The sequence below is a fragment of the Alligator sinensis genome, unplaced genomic scaffold (genome assembly GCF_000455745.1).
Source record: "Alligator sinensis unplaced genomic scaffold, ASM45574v1 scaffold314_1, whole genome shotgun sequence".
Taxonomy (NCBI): domain Eukaryota; kingdom Metazoa; phylum Chordata; order Crocodylia; family Alligatoridae; genus Alligator; species Alligator sinensis.
In genome coordinates, this window is record NW_005842703.1 from 565,578 (window position 1) to 583,769 (window position 18,192).

At 41.7% G+C, this 18,192-nt stretch overlaps 1 protein-coding gene across 1 annotated transcript in view; it reads left to right on the forward strand.

Moving 5' to 3' along the window:
- The window catches only part of LOC102386211 (cytosolic phospholipase A2 epsilon-like), a 36,886-nt gene that overhangs the window by 8,045 nt on the left and 10,649 nt on the right, over positions 1–18,192 (forward strand). The window contains exons 3-12 of the mRNA XM_014524901.2: positions 1,823–1,895; positions 3,670–3,806; positions 5,370–5,501; positions 8,161–8,201; positions 8,917–8,959; positions 9,826–9,892; positions 15,056–15,225; positions 15,350–15,436; positions 16,994–17,031; positions 17,459–17,594. Coding sequence (XP_014380387.2) covers positions 1,823–1,895; positions 3,670–3,806; positions 5,370–5,501; positions 8,161–8,201; positions 8,917–8,959; positions 9,826–9,892; positions 15,056–15,225; positions 15,350–15,436; positions 16,994–17,031; positions 17,459–17,594 — 924 coding nt within the window. The remainder of the gene's footprint in view (positions 1–1,822; positions 1,896–3,669; positions 3,807–5,369; positions 5,502–8,160; positions 8,202–8,916; positions 8,960–9,825; positions 9,893–15,055; positions 15,226–15,349; positions 15,437–16,993; positions 17,032–17,458; positions 17,595–18,192) is intronic.

Genomic DNA, 18,192 nt, shown 5'->3' on the forward strand with positions numbered 1-18,192 from the left:
GCTGGGAGCAGTAGTGGTGGCGGTGCTGTCACCGGCAGCCCTGTCCCCCTCCAAGACATCCCTCACTATTAGGTGGAGCCTGTGTGCCACACAGCGGATGTCAACAAAGTTGGCATCATGGACAGCCTTCACCATATTGGCCCCATTGTCGGTGACCATGAACCTGTGGGTGAGCTTGGCCTGCCCAATGAACCACCCCTGCACCATGCAGTTCGTGGCCCCCGTGATCTCCCTTGTTGTGTGGGACTCACCCAGCACCTCAGCTTGTAGTAGAACCCACTGACAGCCTGACTGATTGCACCAGTGCCCTGTGAGGGACAGGTAGGCATGATCACCACCCTGGCTGCTCTAGATGTCAGAGGTAAAGTGTAAGGCTACTTGTGGCCCTGCCTTTCACAGCTCCTCCCTCAAGTACTCCCTGCATGCCTCATACAGGGAGGGTACCACCACCCTGCTAAAGGTGGTGCATGCAGACACTTTGTAAAATGGGGCCAGAAGTGCTATGAACCACCTGAACCCTGGCCACTCAACTAGGGAGAAGGGCTGGCTATCCAGAGCAAGCATCTCCCCAATGCTGTGGGTGATCTCGCTCAACTTGGGAATGCGTCCCCCTTTCTGTCCACCTTTCCCCCACTGGTCCAGGGTGGCCTGCCTCTGCTTTGTGGGGAAAGGGGGCTTTGGAGCAAGCGGGGAACTTCCCTTTCAGCACACTCGCAGGGGTGCCAGGCTGAGCAGGAAGAAGGGCAAGGGGATGGTGCCTCCTCAGATGCAGCAGCATCGCTGTGGTGGAGAAGTGTTTCACGTCCTTGCCACAGCTTATGTGCCTTCAGCAGTGCTGGCAGATGGCAAACCTGGGATCATCTGCCACCTCAAAATGCTCCCACACTACACTACTCCCTCCGCTTCAGGGTTGAGGGTGAGGATCCTGCCTTTTCCCACTCCTCAGCAGTCTGAGGCTCAACAGCAGGCAGAGCTGCCTTAGCTGAGCCACTTGCCTCCACAACCTCAGCCTCCTCCGAGGTGCTGCTTTCCGGAGGAGACCTGGATCTAGGGGAAACTTGAGGGGTGTGGAGCACAAACTCACATTCCCCCTCAGTCCCCAGAATTGCTTGAGCCAGCGCACTCAGCATCCCTGGTTCCAGCTCCAGCTCTTCCTCTGGCAGTGGGAGGCCGAAGTGTCTGAAGCAGCCCCGGATCCAAAGCACGATCTGAAGCCTCACACAGCCCTACTAACTGGCTGTGCTAATGTGGCTATACTGATTCCCTGCACCCAAGCTAACTTGGTATCTCTACCTGGCAAGGTGTAGACATGCCCATCTTCCTGAAACAGAAAACCCCACATCTATATCTCATATCATATAGTTTTAACTAAAACAGTGATTTTCAACCAGGGTGGTAGGGCATTCTAGGGTGCTGCAAGATCCTTTGAAGGGTACCACAGGAAATGTGAGGAGATAAGCAAATAAAGGCAAGCTCAGGCTTTCCCTGCTTGGTGGATCCACTACTCTGAAAGGAGGTAAGCACTATAATACAAAAAATTAGCTTTTGAAGTAGAGTGCCACTCAATTTACAAAAGTTATGAAAGGCTGTCTAATGAGGGGTGCCTCGAATCTGAAAAGCTTGGGAACCACTGAACTAGAAGGAAGAATTTCAGTCTACAATGCGGTACAGATGTTTAGTAATGAAATATACTCACTGAACATTTTATCATTATGCAGTAACTTGACTGAATAGTTGGCTTATATGTTAGATTTTTTTCTGTTTCCTGACTACTTCTAATGTTATTGTTTACCCTTGTCTTTTGCATGTTGCTATTCTGCAGACAAGCTTGTCTCCTTGTTATTTGCTCACTGTTAGAATCATAAGAGCAAGGAATATCCATCGGACAGATGTCTGTGAGTATCTCTGCTGTTCTAGAGATTTGTCATAGCTCTGTACTTGGAGTAGTCACAGGCAGCAGCATGTCTCAGGTGGAAGGGCGTGGGACAGAGAAGGGTGGAAGGTGAGAGAGGACACACGGGGCTGAGCACCAGCCCAAAGATGCCTAACTGCAACCCAGCAGCATTACAGGCAGCCCAGGATGCAACAGGAACAGTACATGCCTGAGAAAATGATCCTTGCGAGTGCTTCATTCGCACTCCAACACCAGGTGATGCTGTTATGTTCTGCCTGTTGGAGCTTCAATCAAGCTGAGGCTGATTAGTGTTTTTACTGATGGCTATCATTTTTTTTTATGGACTCCATTTTTAGCCATATTTTTTACTGGCAATCAGTAAATTTACTGACAGTTGGCAACCCTGCTACATGGGAACAATACAGCACAGTAGGTAAATGTGTGAATTTATAGTACACTAGCCTTTTTGCTAAGTTTCTGGTGAAAACCCTCCTAGTGCACCTTGCCTTCACTTTGAAAATGGCATGAACTCCTTCACACTCAGTGCATGCTAAAAATTGATGCAAAATAACTAGTGCACTGTAAATTCACACCTTTGCCTACCATGTCTCCTCTCTCCCATTCCACCCTCCACGCCTTTCCCCCCTCCAAATATTAATGTGAACCAACTTCCTAGTGTAGCTAACCTCTAAATAATTTCATTTGCTCCATGGTGTCTTAAGAATCCTAGCAAGATATTCTACTTCACTGAAGCTGCCCTGCTTAATCAGGGTGAAGGTGGCCCTTAGTCTAAAGAATATACAATATGCAAGCTGATACTCCATCTCATAGAGTAGGGAGCCATATAGCTAAGTTTTCCACCCCCACCCCACCCCCCCCGATAGGCCATTTTAAATATTTTTTTAATTTTTACAAGTAAAACTTAAAAAGAACTTCATAAAAAATTACCTGTTAGTTATATTAAAGGGCAAATGTCCCCTTTCATTAATTAATTATGTTAATTTTATCTATTATTGCATTTATATGAGGAAGAATTAAGTCTTCTTCTTCCTTCCCCATACATATAATCTGGGTTTGGCAGTTTGTGTTGGAAAGATATGAAAAAAAATGAAATGAAAACATAAACCATAGTTTCTTTGTCTTTCTAAAAACAAAAATTAGCACTGTTTAAAGGGTGTACTTGGTAGCCGTGTTAGTCTGAGACAAAAAGACATACAAAAAAATAGAACTCTTGGTTCCAAAATGATACCTTTTATTAGACCAACTGGAAAATGGCAAGAAAATTGTCCTTTTCTGCAAGCTTTCATGAATCAAAGTCCCTTTGTCAGGCTCTGGGAAAAGTGTAGATGGTACAAGATGGTAAAAAGTCCTCATAGGTCGGAAATAAACTTCATTTTTTGCACAGAGGGAGCTGAAGATGTAAGTCTGTCCCTCTGGGTCCATGGGAGTGTCTTTGTGAACTGTGTTGAGTAGCTCTTTGCTGTGTTGATCAGGTAGAATTAGGAACTTTGATTCCCGAAAGCTTATTTCCGACCTATGGGGACTTTTTACCATCTTGTACCATCTACACTTTTCCCAGAGCCTGACGAAGGGACTTTGATTCCTGAAAACTTGCAAAAAAGGACAATTTTCTTGCCATTTTCCAGTTGGTCTCATAAAAGGTATCAGTTTGGAACCAAGAGGTCTAGTTTTTTGTATGTCTCTAGCACTGTTTAATGAGTTCATTCTTCTAAAGACATTTACACTTTGTATGTATTTTTGATTTTTATCTACAGTAAGTGAAACTGACTGCTATGTGAGCCTTTGGCTGCCAAGCGCTTCATTAGAAAAGGCTCGTACTAAAACAATCAAGAACTGCAAAGACCCCGTCTGGAATGAAACTTTCTATTACAGGATTCAGAGTCAGGTCAAGGTAAGGGTCTTGTCTCACATTAATTTTAGGCAGGTCCTGGAACTCTTAACCCCTGGATTGTCCACATATTGACACCTGAAACTAATTTGATCACATTTTAGATGGCTTATAGTCATGGCACTCCACAGCAGGTTTATATGTGATCCATTTTACCCAGCTTGTATTCCATTACTTTGACTGCTCCCCACAAATGAGCTGCCCAAGTTGCAGTCCTCCAGCATCCCAGGATGCAGTGTTCCCTTCCCCAATCCTCCTATTCTACATTGACAAATGTTCTACTCCCTGAACTCAACTGCCCAGGAGCAGTTCTGGCATAAGCCAACTCCCCTTCTCACCTCCAGGGGTCTGACCTTCCCACTTCCAGGAGTGCAACCCAGTGCAAACATTCTGCAAATCACATGCAAGCTAGCCAGGTTGCAGGGCATGGACAGGTCCAACAGTGGGGTCTAGGGAAGATGGGGGTGGTGAATAAAGTAGGAGCCAGGTTGAATCCCCATGTGCTGGGGCTTCCTTCCTGGGGCAGGGGCAGTAGCTCCCCCAAAAGCACCTTTCCTCACCACTCCCACCTCCCAGACACCCTGTGAAGCATGACCAGCACCACCCAAACCCCAATCTGAAATTCCAGTTTATTAAAACATGAGACCTTACTTAATTTACTTCCTCTTTATTTACTTTTACATTTTTTTCTTTTTACTTTTTATTTTATCCTTCAGTGGCTGACTTCCTTCAGTTCACCACACTTCCCCCCTGGTCATTTCCTTTCCACCTCCCATTTCATTACCCACCTCCATCCCATTAATGCTCAGCCTCTTAGCTTCATGTTCCTCCCCGCCCCCTCCCATCTCCCACACTGCCCCTCCACCCCCCCTGGCCAAAGCAGAGATAGAAACCTGTCCTGGTTCACCAGCCCTGTAGTGGCAACTCACAGCTGTAGCTTCTAGTCGGGTTTCTGCTCACCAGCCCTGTAGTGGCAACTCACAGCTGTGTAGGTTGGGAACAGTCAGATAAAGTTTTTAGCCTTAAGGTGTGGTTGCTGCAAACTCCAGCTAGTACTAACACCAACCAACATTTGAGCACCTCGAAGTGCAACATGTAACAGGGACCTAAGAAACAGAACTTTCTGCTATCTGTAATCTAGAAATCTTTTGCCAGCTGCTTCTCACATACAAAGGCTGTAGGCATTATTCCTGGTTGGCAGGAAAATATGCAGAAGGTTGTGAAATGACAGATGTCCTACTCAGATCAACACAGAAGTATGGCATCTTGGTCCATGCTACAAAAGCCAAGTGTATAATTCAGCCAGATATATATCTGTAGACTGGGGAAACACAGCATTCTGTAGATTAAGAATATATTGTTTAGGATGTTTTGTTTCAAGGTGAGATGCAATGTTTTCCCATTCTTTCTTCTACAAACACACACATTATTTCCCTCTCTTCTCCTTTGTCGTTGCTCCCCTTCTCTTTCCACAAACCAAGTACAGGCTATCCTCAGGATTCCCTGTTTTCTGGACTCTTCAACCTAAAATACAGAAATTCAAAGATCTTCCACATATCTTTGTAGAATGTGTTGGAGCTGGCTATCTATGATGACGATGTTGTTACTCAAGATGACCATCTCTTCACTGTGCACTTCGATGTGGCCAAACTTCCATTTGGAGAACCAGTCCTCATGTACTTTAAGTTTGACACACAGGTGAGTCTGAAATAACAGAAGATTTGGGTGAACAGACTGAGCAGGTTCAGCTGACCTTCCTTTTGCCCCATATTTTTTCCCACTCCCATGAATTTGGCTTTCTTCCACCTGACCTATTCTTTCACACTGCATGTTTGCCTGGTTCACTGCCTAAAATGTTGATAGGAAGCCATTTCTGCCTTCCTTCCTATATATTTAATTGTCCAACCATACAATGGGGAATATTGTCTCTTTCTCAAGCCTTGTAAGTCTTTTACCAATGGGATTTGGTCTCAGAGCATTTGGAGAGCATTTTGGCAATAGAGGGCGGTAAATGCTGGATGCTCTTGACAGAGCTGTCTGTTTACTACATGAGTTTCCTACGTGAGTCTGTTTGCTACAGGTAAAGCTTAGCATAGATTACCCACGCAAGTGGATTTCACATGTGGTTCATTGTTAGAACTTGTTGTCACTAATCCAGCAATTATGGAATAATAGCTCTGCAATCTGGAACAGACAGTGCGATAACCTAGCATAAAAATAGCTGACTAATAATATATGTTGTCGCACCAGTTTTCAAGCATGATTCCCTAAACAAAATTTCTAAATCACACAATTAGTCAGTTACATTGATAACCGGGCACATAAATTTCCATTTAGAATGCAAATACAAACATGGAAAGTGGTATTTTGAAAACTGGGACCTGTATTTTACAATCACCTTCTAAATGATAAATTGCAATGCAATATGTGGCTGGAAAGGAGGGACAATCAACAGTGAAGTTTAGGAACAAGATATCTACCCAGTGTTTGTGAGCATTGGGGGTATATGTTCTAAGATAAACAGTATGGGCTAGGAAGGATGGGAATAACTTCTGTGCATACATGTGAAGAATCTCTGTTGTGCTTTTAACATCCTCTAGGGTGGTCAAAATAACAAGAACGTAGGTGTTCAAGACTCATAGTGAAAGCAGAAACTGTGTTGCAACTACATTTTTAAAACATTGAAGAGAAGCAATAAATTGTGGCCGAATCAGAAATTGAAGATAAATGAGCAGAAGTTCCCTGTCTACTTAGGTCAGGTTTACAGTCATCAGGGGAAGTCATTTCAAAGGAGAAGAATCATCCCATAATTCAGGGGCTCTCAATTTTTGCAAATCTGAACAGAGAGATTGCTTTGCCTTCTAATATCCTAATGGTGATCCTATTAGCCACACAAATGCCTGTGATGACTACAACACTTGCTCACATCCAAAAGTATGGTAATAGAATCTGGGTGCCTCTACACATGATGTTTTAAATTGCATTAGCCTAAGTTAATGCATATTAAGGGCATACATGTCTACACATGCATGCTCCTAATGCACATTAAAAATGGCAATTTCAGGCTATTTGCACCTAAATTTGATACCTCCAAATTTAGGGGTGAATAGTTAAAGCACATTAACGAATGTGTACATGAGTTAAAGCGTATTACCGCTGTGTGTCGGCTGACTTGGGACTAACTTTAGTCCCAAGTCAGTCCACACACAGCGTTAATGTGCTTTAATGCCTGCAGGTGTAGATGCCTGCCTAAACCCGCTTATTTCACATTAAGCTAATGTGTATTAAATTTAGGCACACTTAAATGCACATGTAGACACGTCCTTTAGGTAATTCTAGCTATTTTTAATGTGATAACAGTATTTTGTCTCCTTCAAAAGTATATATTAACCATGTAGTATCCTTCTCTCCAATTCATCTTCTCACGTCCCAGCTTTCCTTCCCATTCCTCTGCACATGATTTTCTACTACCTGGGCATGTCTACCCAAAACTCTAAATGTGTAGTAGACTAATTCTACTGCACATTAGCAGCAAAAGCCGCTAATGTACAGTACAATTAGTCTACTGCACATTAGCGTCACTAAAAAAGCATGCACTGGCGCTACTGTACATTAAGTTAGTACCTATTATTATAGGTACTAAACTTAATGCACAGTAATAATGTCACATTAACGCACATGTGAATGCACCCCCAATACCACTCTCTTACAGTCCTGTATGTGCTGCCCTTATGCCAGATTTTCCTTCTACTCTAGTGCCCAGAGGATGCTGCTGAGCAACTGGTTTTCCTTTTCCACTGCTCTCTTGCTCAATTTTTTTAGTTGTCTAGTTATCCTCTTCCCTGCCTGCCCAGAATAGCCTCTTGTTGGAAAGCTTCAGTGCCACTGACAGCCCCTCTTTTCTCTTCCACTGGGGGTGGGGTGAGCTGGCCCAAAGTTCTACCAGTAGCACTGATCTGTGAGAGCATCTTGTTTTGTTTCCTCCTACTATGCAACAGTTGTTCCGAGTAGAGGCTGACACACCAGTTCCTTTTCTTTGTTAGTAGCTTACTGTCATCCAGGATCTTCAGATCCCTAAAGAGCCTTGATACTTGCATAAAAGCAGCTGGAAACAAATAGAAACTGGTACCAGTTCTCCATGGACTACCACTAAATACTCTGTGGATCACCACAGACAAGGTTATTTGGGTAAAAGAACTATGTCTGCCTATGTCCTTAGACCAACACGGCTACAACCTACACTCCTGAAATCTGTGGATCATCTATAAAGTATAAGCCACCATCTGAGAATCAGTGGTATAGTAGTAACCACCTATATTTCCTTTCTTTTTAAATGTCTTTCTTTTCTTTTTTTCAGGGGAAGGAAGAACTAGAGGTGGAATTTACATTGGACCAGATGTGAGTAAATGTTAAATAGTGCAGAATCTGCAACAGAAGCAACAGTTCAGAGAGTAATAAAAGAATGTATCTAAGTAGTCTGGAATGCACCATTCTTTGACACTACTGATAAAAAAAACTGATTTCTAATGAGATTTATGGCAAACTTACTCTTCCAGAATGTTGTAGTCTGTCTCATTAACAGACGAGAGAATTTCATAGAGAAGAACAGTCAAAAGTTAGAGGGTTTTCTTTCCAGTGCTGAGAACTCACTAAGGCATGATTAGTTGGAGAGTCAGCACAACATAATTAGTGGGATAGTTGAATTATAATTTAGTTTCCTAATTTCTCTTTGGAAGAATTCTTTCTTCTTCATGGTATAATGATATTTTGGATTAATGTATCCATTTTTCATCTGGAACCCTGGCTTCAAATTTCTAATTTTGACCCAATGAACCTATGTAGAATCGCACCATGGCAAATATTAGGAAACTACTTGGTTTGATTCAGTGAGAATTTTCTGTTAGCTGTACTCCAGGACATAAATAGCAGGTGCTTTAGTGGTTGTGCCTTGACAAAGCCGTATTGGGAAACAGGTCTTTTAGAATTATTCCCTTCAGACCCAACACTTCTAAGGTTAACCAAGATACTAAGATAAGCAAGATAAAAATGAAAAGTGTGACCCATAAAATTATGCTGTATGAGTAATTAATTTTTTTTTTCTTGTGTTTCCTAGGCTTGGCCCACTTGAAACCATTGTCACCAATGGAGTACTAGTGGTAACTTCTGTGTTCTGTGATCTTCCATTTTCTGTAGCAATACCTCCAATATAGGTGGAGCAAGAGAGGCTGAGCTGGCCCAAAGTCAGCAGAGCAACATACTTTAGTGCTAAGAGGATCTGAGACTGAACTGATGTGATTCTACTTTTAGTCATCTGCTTCATATTATTTCCTCCTTTGTATCATGCATGATGGGGACTATGACTTGAATAGTTGTGAGGTGCCCAAAACTAGCATTCTTCCAATATTGCAGAAGCAAAACTTGGAAGCGATTTGGTTATGACTCTCCTTACAGCTGGTTCTCTTACCCCATTTCCTCAAGGGAGACAGAGTGATATTATGTAGGTATTAGCTTCTTCCTGGGCAACAATACTGCATAATTTCATACAGTATCAGAGGATGGGACTGGGCAAATTATGGGCTTTCCCACAGGAATTACTCCTAGGCTATTCCCTAACATTACCAGCATTTACACATTTCTAACACTTCACACAAAAAGTCTTCCAGCAATGACATCTGTTCTTGCTTTTTCTCCCATTCATTTTATCCTTTCCATCCCTGCTAGTATAATAATAAGAAAAAACTGTAAGTTTGCCTAACCTTATAGTTTCTAAGCTAGAAACTCTGTACTTTGTCACAACGTGCCTTGTTACAGTTGATGACTGCTAAAACTCCCCATGGAGTCCTTAATCCATAATTGCTTTGCCTTGCTCAGCCATCTCAGGAATTCATTTTTCCTAGGGGTTGGGCATGTCACCTGCATAGCAGTCAATCTACATATCCACTGTGATAGACCAGGGTGGGAAATGGGACCTAAATACATGATATTCCCCATCCTGAGTTATGGTGTTCCTCTCTATTTATAGTCTCGTGAAATGTGCTGCTTGGAAGTTCAGGTGGATGAGAAGAAAAAGAGAAGGAAGCCTTCCTCAAGTAAGATTACTGCTTCACAAACTGGTTATATATGACCACTTAATAATTCAATTAAGACAATTGGTCATTCTGTCTTAACCTAAGTGAGTGATCTGATATAGTACTGAAACATACAAACTTTTATTAGCAACTAGAAAATGGCATAGATTACATCGAGTGCATCAATATACTTATATACAAATAAACTCTTTTAAAGCAGCATTCAAGTTGAGATTTAAATCACATAAAAAAGTGAAACAATCAGAGAGACAGATCTCACAGAAACCTGAACTCTGGTCCTTTATATGAACTTGTGTGTAACACAGCAGGGATTTCATTACATGACTATAGAGCTTCTGTGAAATAATTCAGAATATGATATATATGCATCTGCACTTTGAGAAAAGAATGCAATTTCTTTGCATTGTATTGTACAATTTGCCAAACAGTGAACCATGTTGTCTGGGTCTATATTCATTTAATGATAAAAAAGTCTGTTCAAGAGTGTAGAATGATAATTGATTTTAGAATCATAACTAGAATTGTCTGTCTTCAGGCTGATTAAAATCTCAAATATAATGTTGCATTAATGTTGTTTTTCCATATTCTATTGTGTGTGTCTTTAGAAACATATCACAAAGTCAATGCAATCCTTTCTAGTTCTTTTGGCTATTTAGACCACTACTAATATTATTTGTATAGTGTAATGGTATCTTGGGGTTTCATGACCCCTAGGCATGTACAAACCTACAGGCCCAATCTTGTCTAGAAGGCAAAATAAGATCTTTGTTGTTGTTGTTCTTGTTTTAAATCCTGTTTTTTAACATGCTATAATTAACACAATTTTAAACTCTATTTAGCAGTTAAGGAATGTTTACATGGTGCAGTGCCATACAGAGATACCTGAGCTGCCTTGTGTACCAGAAGTGGTATAGACATATTAATACAATGTTCCACCCAGCTTAATTCACCCTGTGCTAATGCAGGATGGAACACTGTGCTAATTTGTGTACCTCTTCATGGTAGTGAATTATTCTGTATAAACACATACTTAGTTCCTGAGATACATTGAAAGCCTTTTTTCATCTTCTTGAAAGTTATTAGAGTGCTTGTACACATGACAGGGGGTTAGTCCTTAGGATTGCATTCCTTGCCCCCTAAATTGAAATGGTGGATTTTTAATTGAAACTGTGGGATTTTATTTTTCTGTCACTATTACAAAAAGGGGCTCAATCCTTTTTTTTTTTCCCCCAGTGGAGCCTACCTGCGGCTGAGGGCTGAGCTGCTGGTGGGCTGAGTGGTCCCTGAGCTGCAGGGGACCCCAGTCCTTCCCTCCATGGTGGCAACACCCCCTGGAACCACTCGGGTAGCCTGCTAGTGGGCAGATCTGACCATATTCAACTTTTTCCTGACCCTGAGCTGGGGCAGCACCCCCCAGCCATGGAAGAGGCAGGCAGGTTCCTTTGGGGAAAAAAAATCGGGCCCCTCACTGCTTCTGCCTTCCACAGGATCCTTTTTCCTGCCTGTCTCTCCCACGGCCAATGGGCAAGTTGACTAATAGTTGCAATGCATCATTGTGAACTAAACTACATGGGGATGTAACGTAGTTTGCAATGATGCAAATTAATTTAAAACCCCCAAAACTCTTACACGTGGACAGTGTGATACCATTAAACCAAACAAAGTGACATTTTAATCATGTGCATATGGTAATGGTATCATATGTACAAGTGCCCTTAGATGCATCTTTGTACCTGTGTAACAAAAAAAAAGTCTGTCCTAAAAAAAATTCAAACTTGGTATGTCATGAATGAAGAAATGTAATAGGAATATGGTGAATTTTAGTACTGTAAAAGACCATCACCAATCAACACCATTTTGAACGTGTTAGACTCTGTCAAAACTGAATAATAAATGGTACTTTAAAAATGTGGTCATTTCTAGAGGTGTTATTGCTGTGGTAGTCCAAGGAATATGCAAGAAGCAACACTTGCTTGCTTTATTGAATCAGCTGAAGAGAAATTGGGAGAGAACCAACTAAAGAGAGATGGGTTTGGAGAGATGTTCCTGGTGAGGGGCATTTTAAGCATAAAAGCTTGTCTAGTATCTCTCCCAATCATTTCAAATGATATTATTTTGGCTAATGGTCATTTTTATCAAACACCCCTTCCCCAGATTAGACAGGATATCAGTAAGAGAAGTCCCCACTCTGAAGAGCTGACAGTATGAACAGAAAGAACAAGCAAAATGTTTGAGAAAGGAAGTTGAGCAAAGGGTGACATTTAAAAAAATGTTTCATTGATTTAGAAGCCTAAGTCCGATTATCAAATCAGAATTATCCAGGGCTTCCCAAACTGTGGTACATGAGCATGATAATTCATTTTACCATATTTTTTAAGAAGCTGGTATATGAATCAATAGCTTTTGATTAGCTCAGATTCTAAACAACCTGTAAAATGCCTCCAGCTGGGTGCTGTAACACAAAAAAGGAAGGCACCTTGCTCCATGGGTTGACCTCAATTTGACAGGATTAGGTAACTATGTTTTCTCTACTGTGAACGGGGAAATTTAGGTGCCTCCCCAGACAATTTAGATCACCTACTTGCTTGGCAGAGAAGGGTGTACAAACAGAATCATAGGATTGAAAGAAACCTTGAGGCTAGGGACAGACATTCAAAAAGCCTGAGTCTGAATTGATTCAATCTTTGCAGGTTAGTCTAACCCACAAACCTTAAACCGATTTGGAGGTGGATAGACATTCTCCTTTCATTCCAGAAATGCAAGTGGCTAAGGCTAGAAGCTGAGAGAGCTAAACCAGCCCTCCCTTCCCTTCCATAGTGCTGAGCTAAAGGGTTGGGGGAGGGGCGGGGAAGGGCTTTGTTAGGCCTCAGTAGGATGCTTTGATGCCTGCCTGCACTGTCCCAGGCTTTTCCCCACTGGTTGCTCAAGGGGCAGAAATGTTGCCAGACCCTGCATCTGTTGATACTGAGCTTTTCAATCTCCATCTCCCTGCTTCTTCAGGCTGTCGGCAAACCAGGTCATTTCTAACACCTTTCTCTGTCCCCTCTGGAAGACTGACAGATTGCAACCAGCAGGTTGCTTGTCAGAACAAATCTTATTGGTCCATCAAGCCCTAAAAATAAACATCTCTCTCACTAGTTTCAAGCTCTTCTTATCTGCAGAGTGCATTTGCATTTGCAAACCACTAGCTGTCTGCCCTTTGTTCCAGTGAAATTGGAGACCCACACAGACACCTCTCCACATTAGCTAGCATGCGGGGGAGGGGCATGCCCAGGTGCCAGGTCCCTGCACTGGGGTCACTGCCATGGGAGAGGGGCGGGGAGGATCCCTGCTTGAGTAGCCAGTTGGGCTACTGGAAAACCTGGCAGCTGCTGCAGTCCCTCAGCCAGCTGGAGCAGTGATAGTGCTCTGGCTAGGAAAGAGAGGGGTGGGACCAAACCTGCTCTACTCCAGCAGACAGCCCTGCAAAGCATCTGGGATGCTGGGGGACTCTAGATTAAGTTAAACCAGGAAGGGGTCTGGGACAGACATTGCATACACTGGTTTGACCCAAATCAGTTAAGTCTGATACTACATTCAACCAGGTTTATCTGAAACCAGTTTCAGCCATTTTCAAACTGGTTTATGTGCACTGAACACCTGTTCTGTTACAGGTTTAAACCAGTTTCTGATTACTTAAACTGGATTATATGTAATGTCTGTCCCTAGCCAAGGGTCAGCTAGTTCAATCTGCTAAATAAATGCAGGGTGCACTATTCTTAAAATATTCTGACAGATCCCTACCTTGCTGCGTCTTCTTAAAACCCTCCAGTGAAATAGATCTTTTTTCCGTGCACAGTTTATTCCATTGCCCCACTGTTCTTATTGTTGGCAGGGTTTTTCCAGAGTTTTAATCTAAATCTGCTTTGCTACAGTTTAAACCCATTGCTGTCTGTCTTTCCTTCTGAAACAGGGAGAATTGCTGTTCTTGCCCTTCTTTATGGCAGCCTTTCAAATATTTGAAAACTGCTGTTATGTCCCCTATGAATCTCCTTTTCTTCAGACTAAACATACTAGTTCTCTCATTGGCAGAAGGCAGGGCAGGGGACACATTATAGACTAACTCAGAAAAAAACTTGTTAGTATAAGGTGCCCCCCTGCCCTGCCTTTTGCCTCACATCAAGATGACATGTCTAACTGCCTCTCTAAACTATGCTTTCATAAACACAGCATTTGCTTTTTAGCAACTGCACCACATTGCTGATTTAGGGTGAGTCTGTGATCTACCAAAGTCCCCAAATACTTCTCAGCAATGTTACTGCCTACTGCTAACCAATTATGTCTCATTCTGTATTTATTTGTTTTTTCTTCACCTTTTCTATACAGTGCATGTAGAACCTTATACTTGGCATTTGTCTTTGTTGAATGTTGTGTTGTTGTATAGTACCTAGTTCTCCAGTTTATCAAGATTGTTTTGGATTCTAGTCCTGTTCTCTAAAATATTTGCAATCCAATGTTGTCTCATCTCCAAACTTGACCAAGATCCTCTATATTCCTTCATTGATTAATAAAAATGTTAAACAATACCAGATCCTGAACAGATCTCTGTAGACCCTGCTTGACCCCCCCCCTGCCATTCTGATATTCATCCATTTACAGTTACTCTTTGCTTGCAGTTATTTAACCTTTTTGAAGATGTTAGACATGCATATCCATTAAACAGTCATTCTACTTGGCCCACATTTCTCCAATTTCAGACTGTCATGTGGGACTATTTCAAACTTTACTGAAGTCCAAGTAGATTATATCCACTGCATTCCCTTTATCAAACAATTTAACCTGTCAGAGAAAAAAATCAAGTTAGTTTTGCATGATTTGTTCTTAACAAATCCATGCTGGCTGCTAGTTCTAAGCAAACAATTATAATACGCACCTGTTGTTTATAAAATAAAATAAACCTACCCTAGAGAGACTTAGATTGATTGCTCTGTTTGATTGATCCAGACTTTTATGTTAGATATATGGGTTTATACTGTATCTTGAAGTAATGTTGGGTAATTTTAAGCCATTTTAAGATCAAAACCAAGAATGTCTAATCAGTTTAATAAGTAACAACTCCCATAAGTACAGGATTTCAGGCAGATAAAGTTCAAAGGATTTACGAGTTTTATCTCATTTCTTTAGGAAAAGACCTATCCCTTTCGGTGAAAGGATCCCATGAGGAGACCCAGGACATTATGTTTGGCTATGATACCGTTTTTAGCTCTTCATGTCCCACTACATTCCACTATGTCAAATATAAGCAGCCAGTACTTGATATTAAGCTACCAAAGAAGCACCTGCCTTCCTCCTTCGTAAGTTATTACTGGACTTGTAAAATGCATAGAAATATATACATTAAATGGCAACATGAATCTGTCTTCATGGGGGAGGATGTAACACTCTTTGTAAATTGAATTTGTGTGTATTTTTTTTCAGCATACCTATGCCTGTAACACAAAGGGAGGCCCCCCACATGTGAATCTCAATTCACTTCCTGTAGGAGAAAAAATAACAGTAGCAGAGGTGAGTGCCAGCTCTTAGTTGAAAGTGATGATGTCAGCCCGAAGGCTCTATCTTTGCCCAGCTATATATATCTTGGGAGCCAGATCTAGTTATCTCCTGCAAGCTTCACATGACCCACTGCTTCTAACAGTGCTGCTCCAGCTATGACCACACTGCCTGGGCTTACTCCAAAACAACTGTTGTATTTATGTGCAGAGAGATTAGCTAAATTACTCTGAAGTCAGGCAGAAACAGGGTATATTTGCACATTATAGACGTACTAGATCAGAGATGCATATGCTTTTGTACAAAAGCTTATGAATTTCTGATCTAGTTAGTCTAGGTACAAGTATACCCTGTCTTGTGTTAATGTGCCTGAGATGGGGCATTTCAAGATTCTAAACTCATTTTACTGAGCATGACTACATAAAAAATGCAGCACATCGATAAATCGCTACAGTTGCCTGAAAAAGTTTTGAATACCTGTCTTTTTCAAGAACTCTGAAATGTTCTGGCTATCAGTAACATGTCTCACAATAATTTAAACCCAGTCAACTATAGTAAGGAAGGTTGACAATTGATGTTTTTAAAGGAAAATCTACCACTGCCCACATAAACCCATGGTTTACAATGACTAGTAGCAATAAAAGGCTTTTAAGTACAAGCCGGGCACATCTACACGGGCAATTAATGCAAAGAAATAAAATCCAGGTCATATTGCCCCAGAGATTTTTGTTCCTGGGAGCACCATTTGAACATGCACCCAGGAACAAAAACTCTAGAGTATATTGCTCCAGAGTTTATTTGTGCACAGCACATTGAGCCCAGTCAGAGCAGCCCCAACTGGCAGCAGCCCAGAGCTCAGTGTGGTGCGAAGAGGCTCACTGGGCTATGAGAGTGTTTCAGTGTGGGTCTAGCCAGCAGGCAGCCTCTGCACTGAAGCATCCCCATGCCTCAGCCAGCTGAGCGGCAACTACGTGTGTGCTGCTGCACATGAAAAACCTCCAGAGTTTATTAGTTTCATGCTACCTAGTCAGCTCTGCAGTAAACATTTTGCACGCACCCTGAGTTATCTTGAACTAGATTCATTCGGCTGGTTTCCAATAATTTTGTCACTTTGTGCCTGACTCTTAATGATGAATATTTATTCTGTGTCCTGAAGCACTGGTATTCTCTTCCTTCTGTTCAGCTGAGCGTATTCTTACTAGTGATGAACCTGAGATAGCTTCACTGTGCTACAGATACAGATCACCCTTTGAAAAGGGCTTTCAGATCTACTGATAAAGTATTTTTTATCAGAGTTAAGTGTTGCTGATGTGGATTACAAATCAAATATGACTGGATAGGAGAAGGCAAACACTGGTTAGCACTGGTGCAGTCACTGAAAAATTTTAGGAAATTTTCTCTGAGAAAATGAAGTAGCGATCCTGAAACTGTATTCATTCTTGGCTTATTTGGGGTCTTTACATTGTGTCTGCATTGCTAAGGAAGGATCAAATAAAATGTAGTCCAATGCTGAGGGAAAGAAAACCTTTATAATATGATAGCACTAATGGTAGTTGAATTTTTGATTTCCAGGATAAAAGATTTGATTTGCATGTGAAAGCAGAAAACTGGTAAGAGATCCATTCCCTTTTGGCTGGTAATTACTTTTGTCAGCTAAATTCTACCCTCAACTTGCCTTTTGATGGAAAGAATATACTGACAGCTTGCTAGTAGCTTGTGCAAACATTCTAAAAGCAAATGATTTTTAATTAAGTTGCACTGAAAATGGGAACTTTCCACAAAACATAAATAGCATATATACAATATCCACTGTTCTCATTAATATAATGTACTTATGTACTAGAAGTGGTAGCAATTTGGCAGCCCCATCCCCTCTCCTTCATTTTACATCAGTCTGTTTGTATAAGAGATTTTACTCTGTAAATCTGACACTTTTTGTAATTGGTTGATTTATGTGCCCTGAAACACTTACATGTTACTGAAACCACCTATCCGTAACAATGGGTATGCCTGTTTTGGTTCTCACCTTTGTTCCAGCCCAGGAGACCTAGACATGCGCTTGGGGTTTGACTTGTGCTGGGAAGAGCAAGACTTCTTGAAAAAAAGAAAGAAGCATGTTGCTTCTGCTCTGAAGAAAGTTCTTCACTTGGAGCAAGATCTGCAGGACTATGAGGTGTGTGGGGCAGGATTTAAGTGTCCCGTTTTTGCTCAGATGTGCACTCAACAACTTGGACACCCAACGTGCTCCTTAATTTTTACTATTATCATTGCATCTGAATGGCAAAGAAGCTCTAAGTTCAAGCTATGGTCTCCTTTCACTAGCATTCTCGTTCTTCACATTAATAGACTCAGTTGTATAATCCTTCAAACTCTACTTTCTTTAAACCGGTTGATTCCTCTTCCCTACCACGCCACCCCCTCCCCACCTTCAAAGCCTCTAGTCTTTTTTGATCTGAAAATGCTTTTGCCTTTTCATTCCAGATCCCTAAAACCTCAAGGCCCTTCTGATCCTTTTTTGTTCCCCATGTTAGAGAAATGTCTCTGCACAACCTACCATGAGCATGGAGAATTACTCTAGTACACAATGGTTCTCTTCTTCTCTGTCAACTTCCTGGTGGAGTAAAATGGCTTGTCTGTCATTGGTACCCAGGCCTAGAATCCCAGTCATTGTTTTGCAACCTTTAACTCCCTCTCAGCCTCTCCCCCATCCTGCACCTCCTTTTCTTCTACAAAGGATCCTGTTGTTTCTTCCAAGAGAAATTGGCACAGTT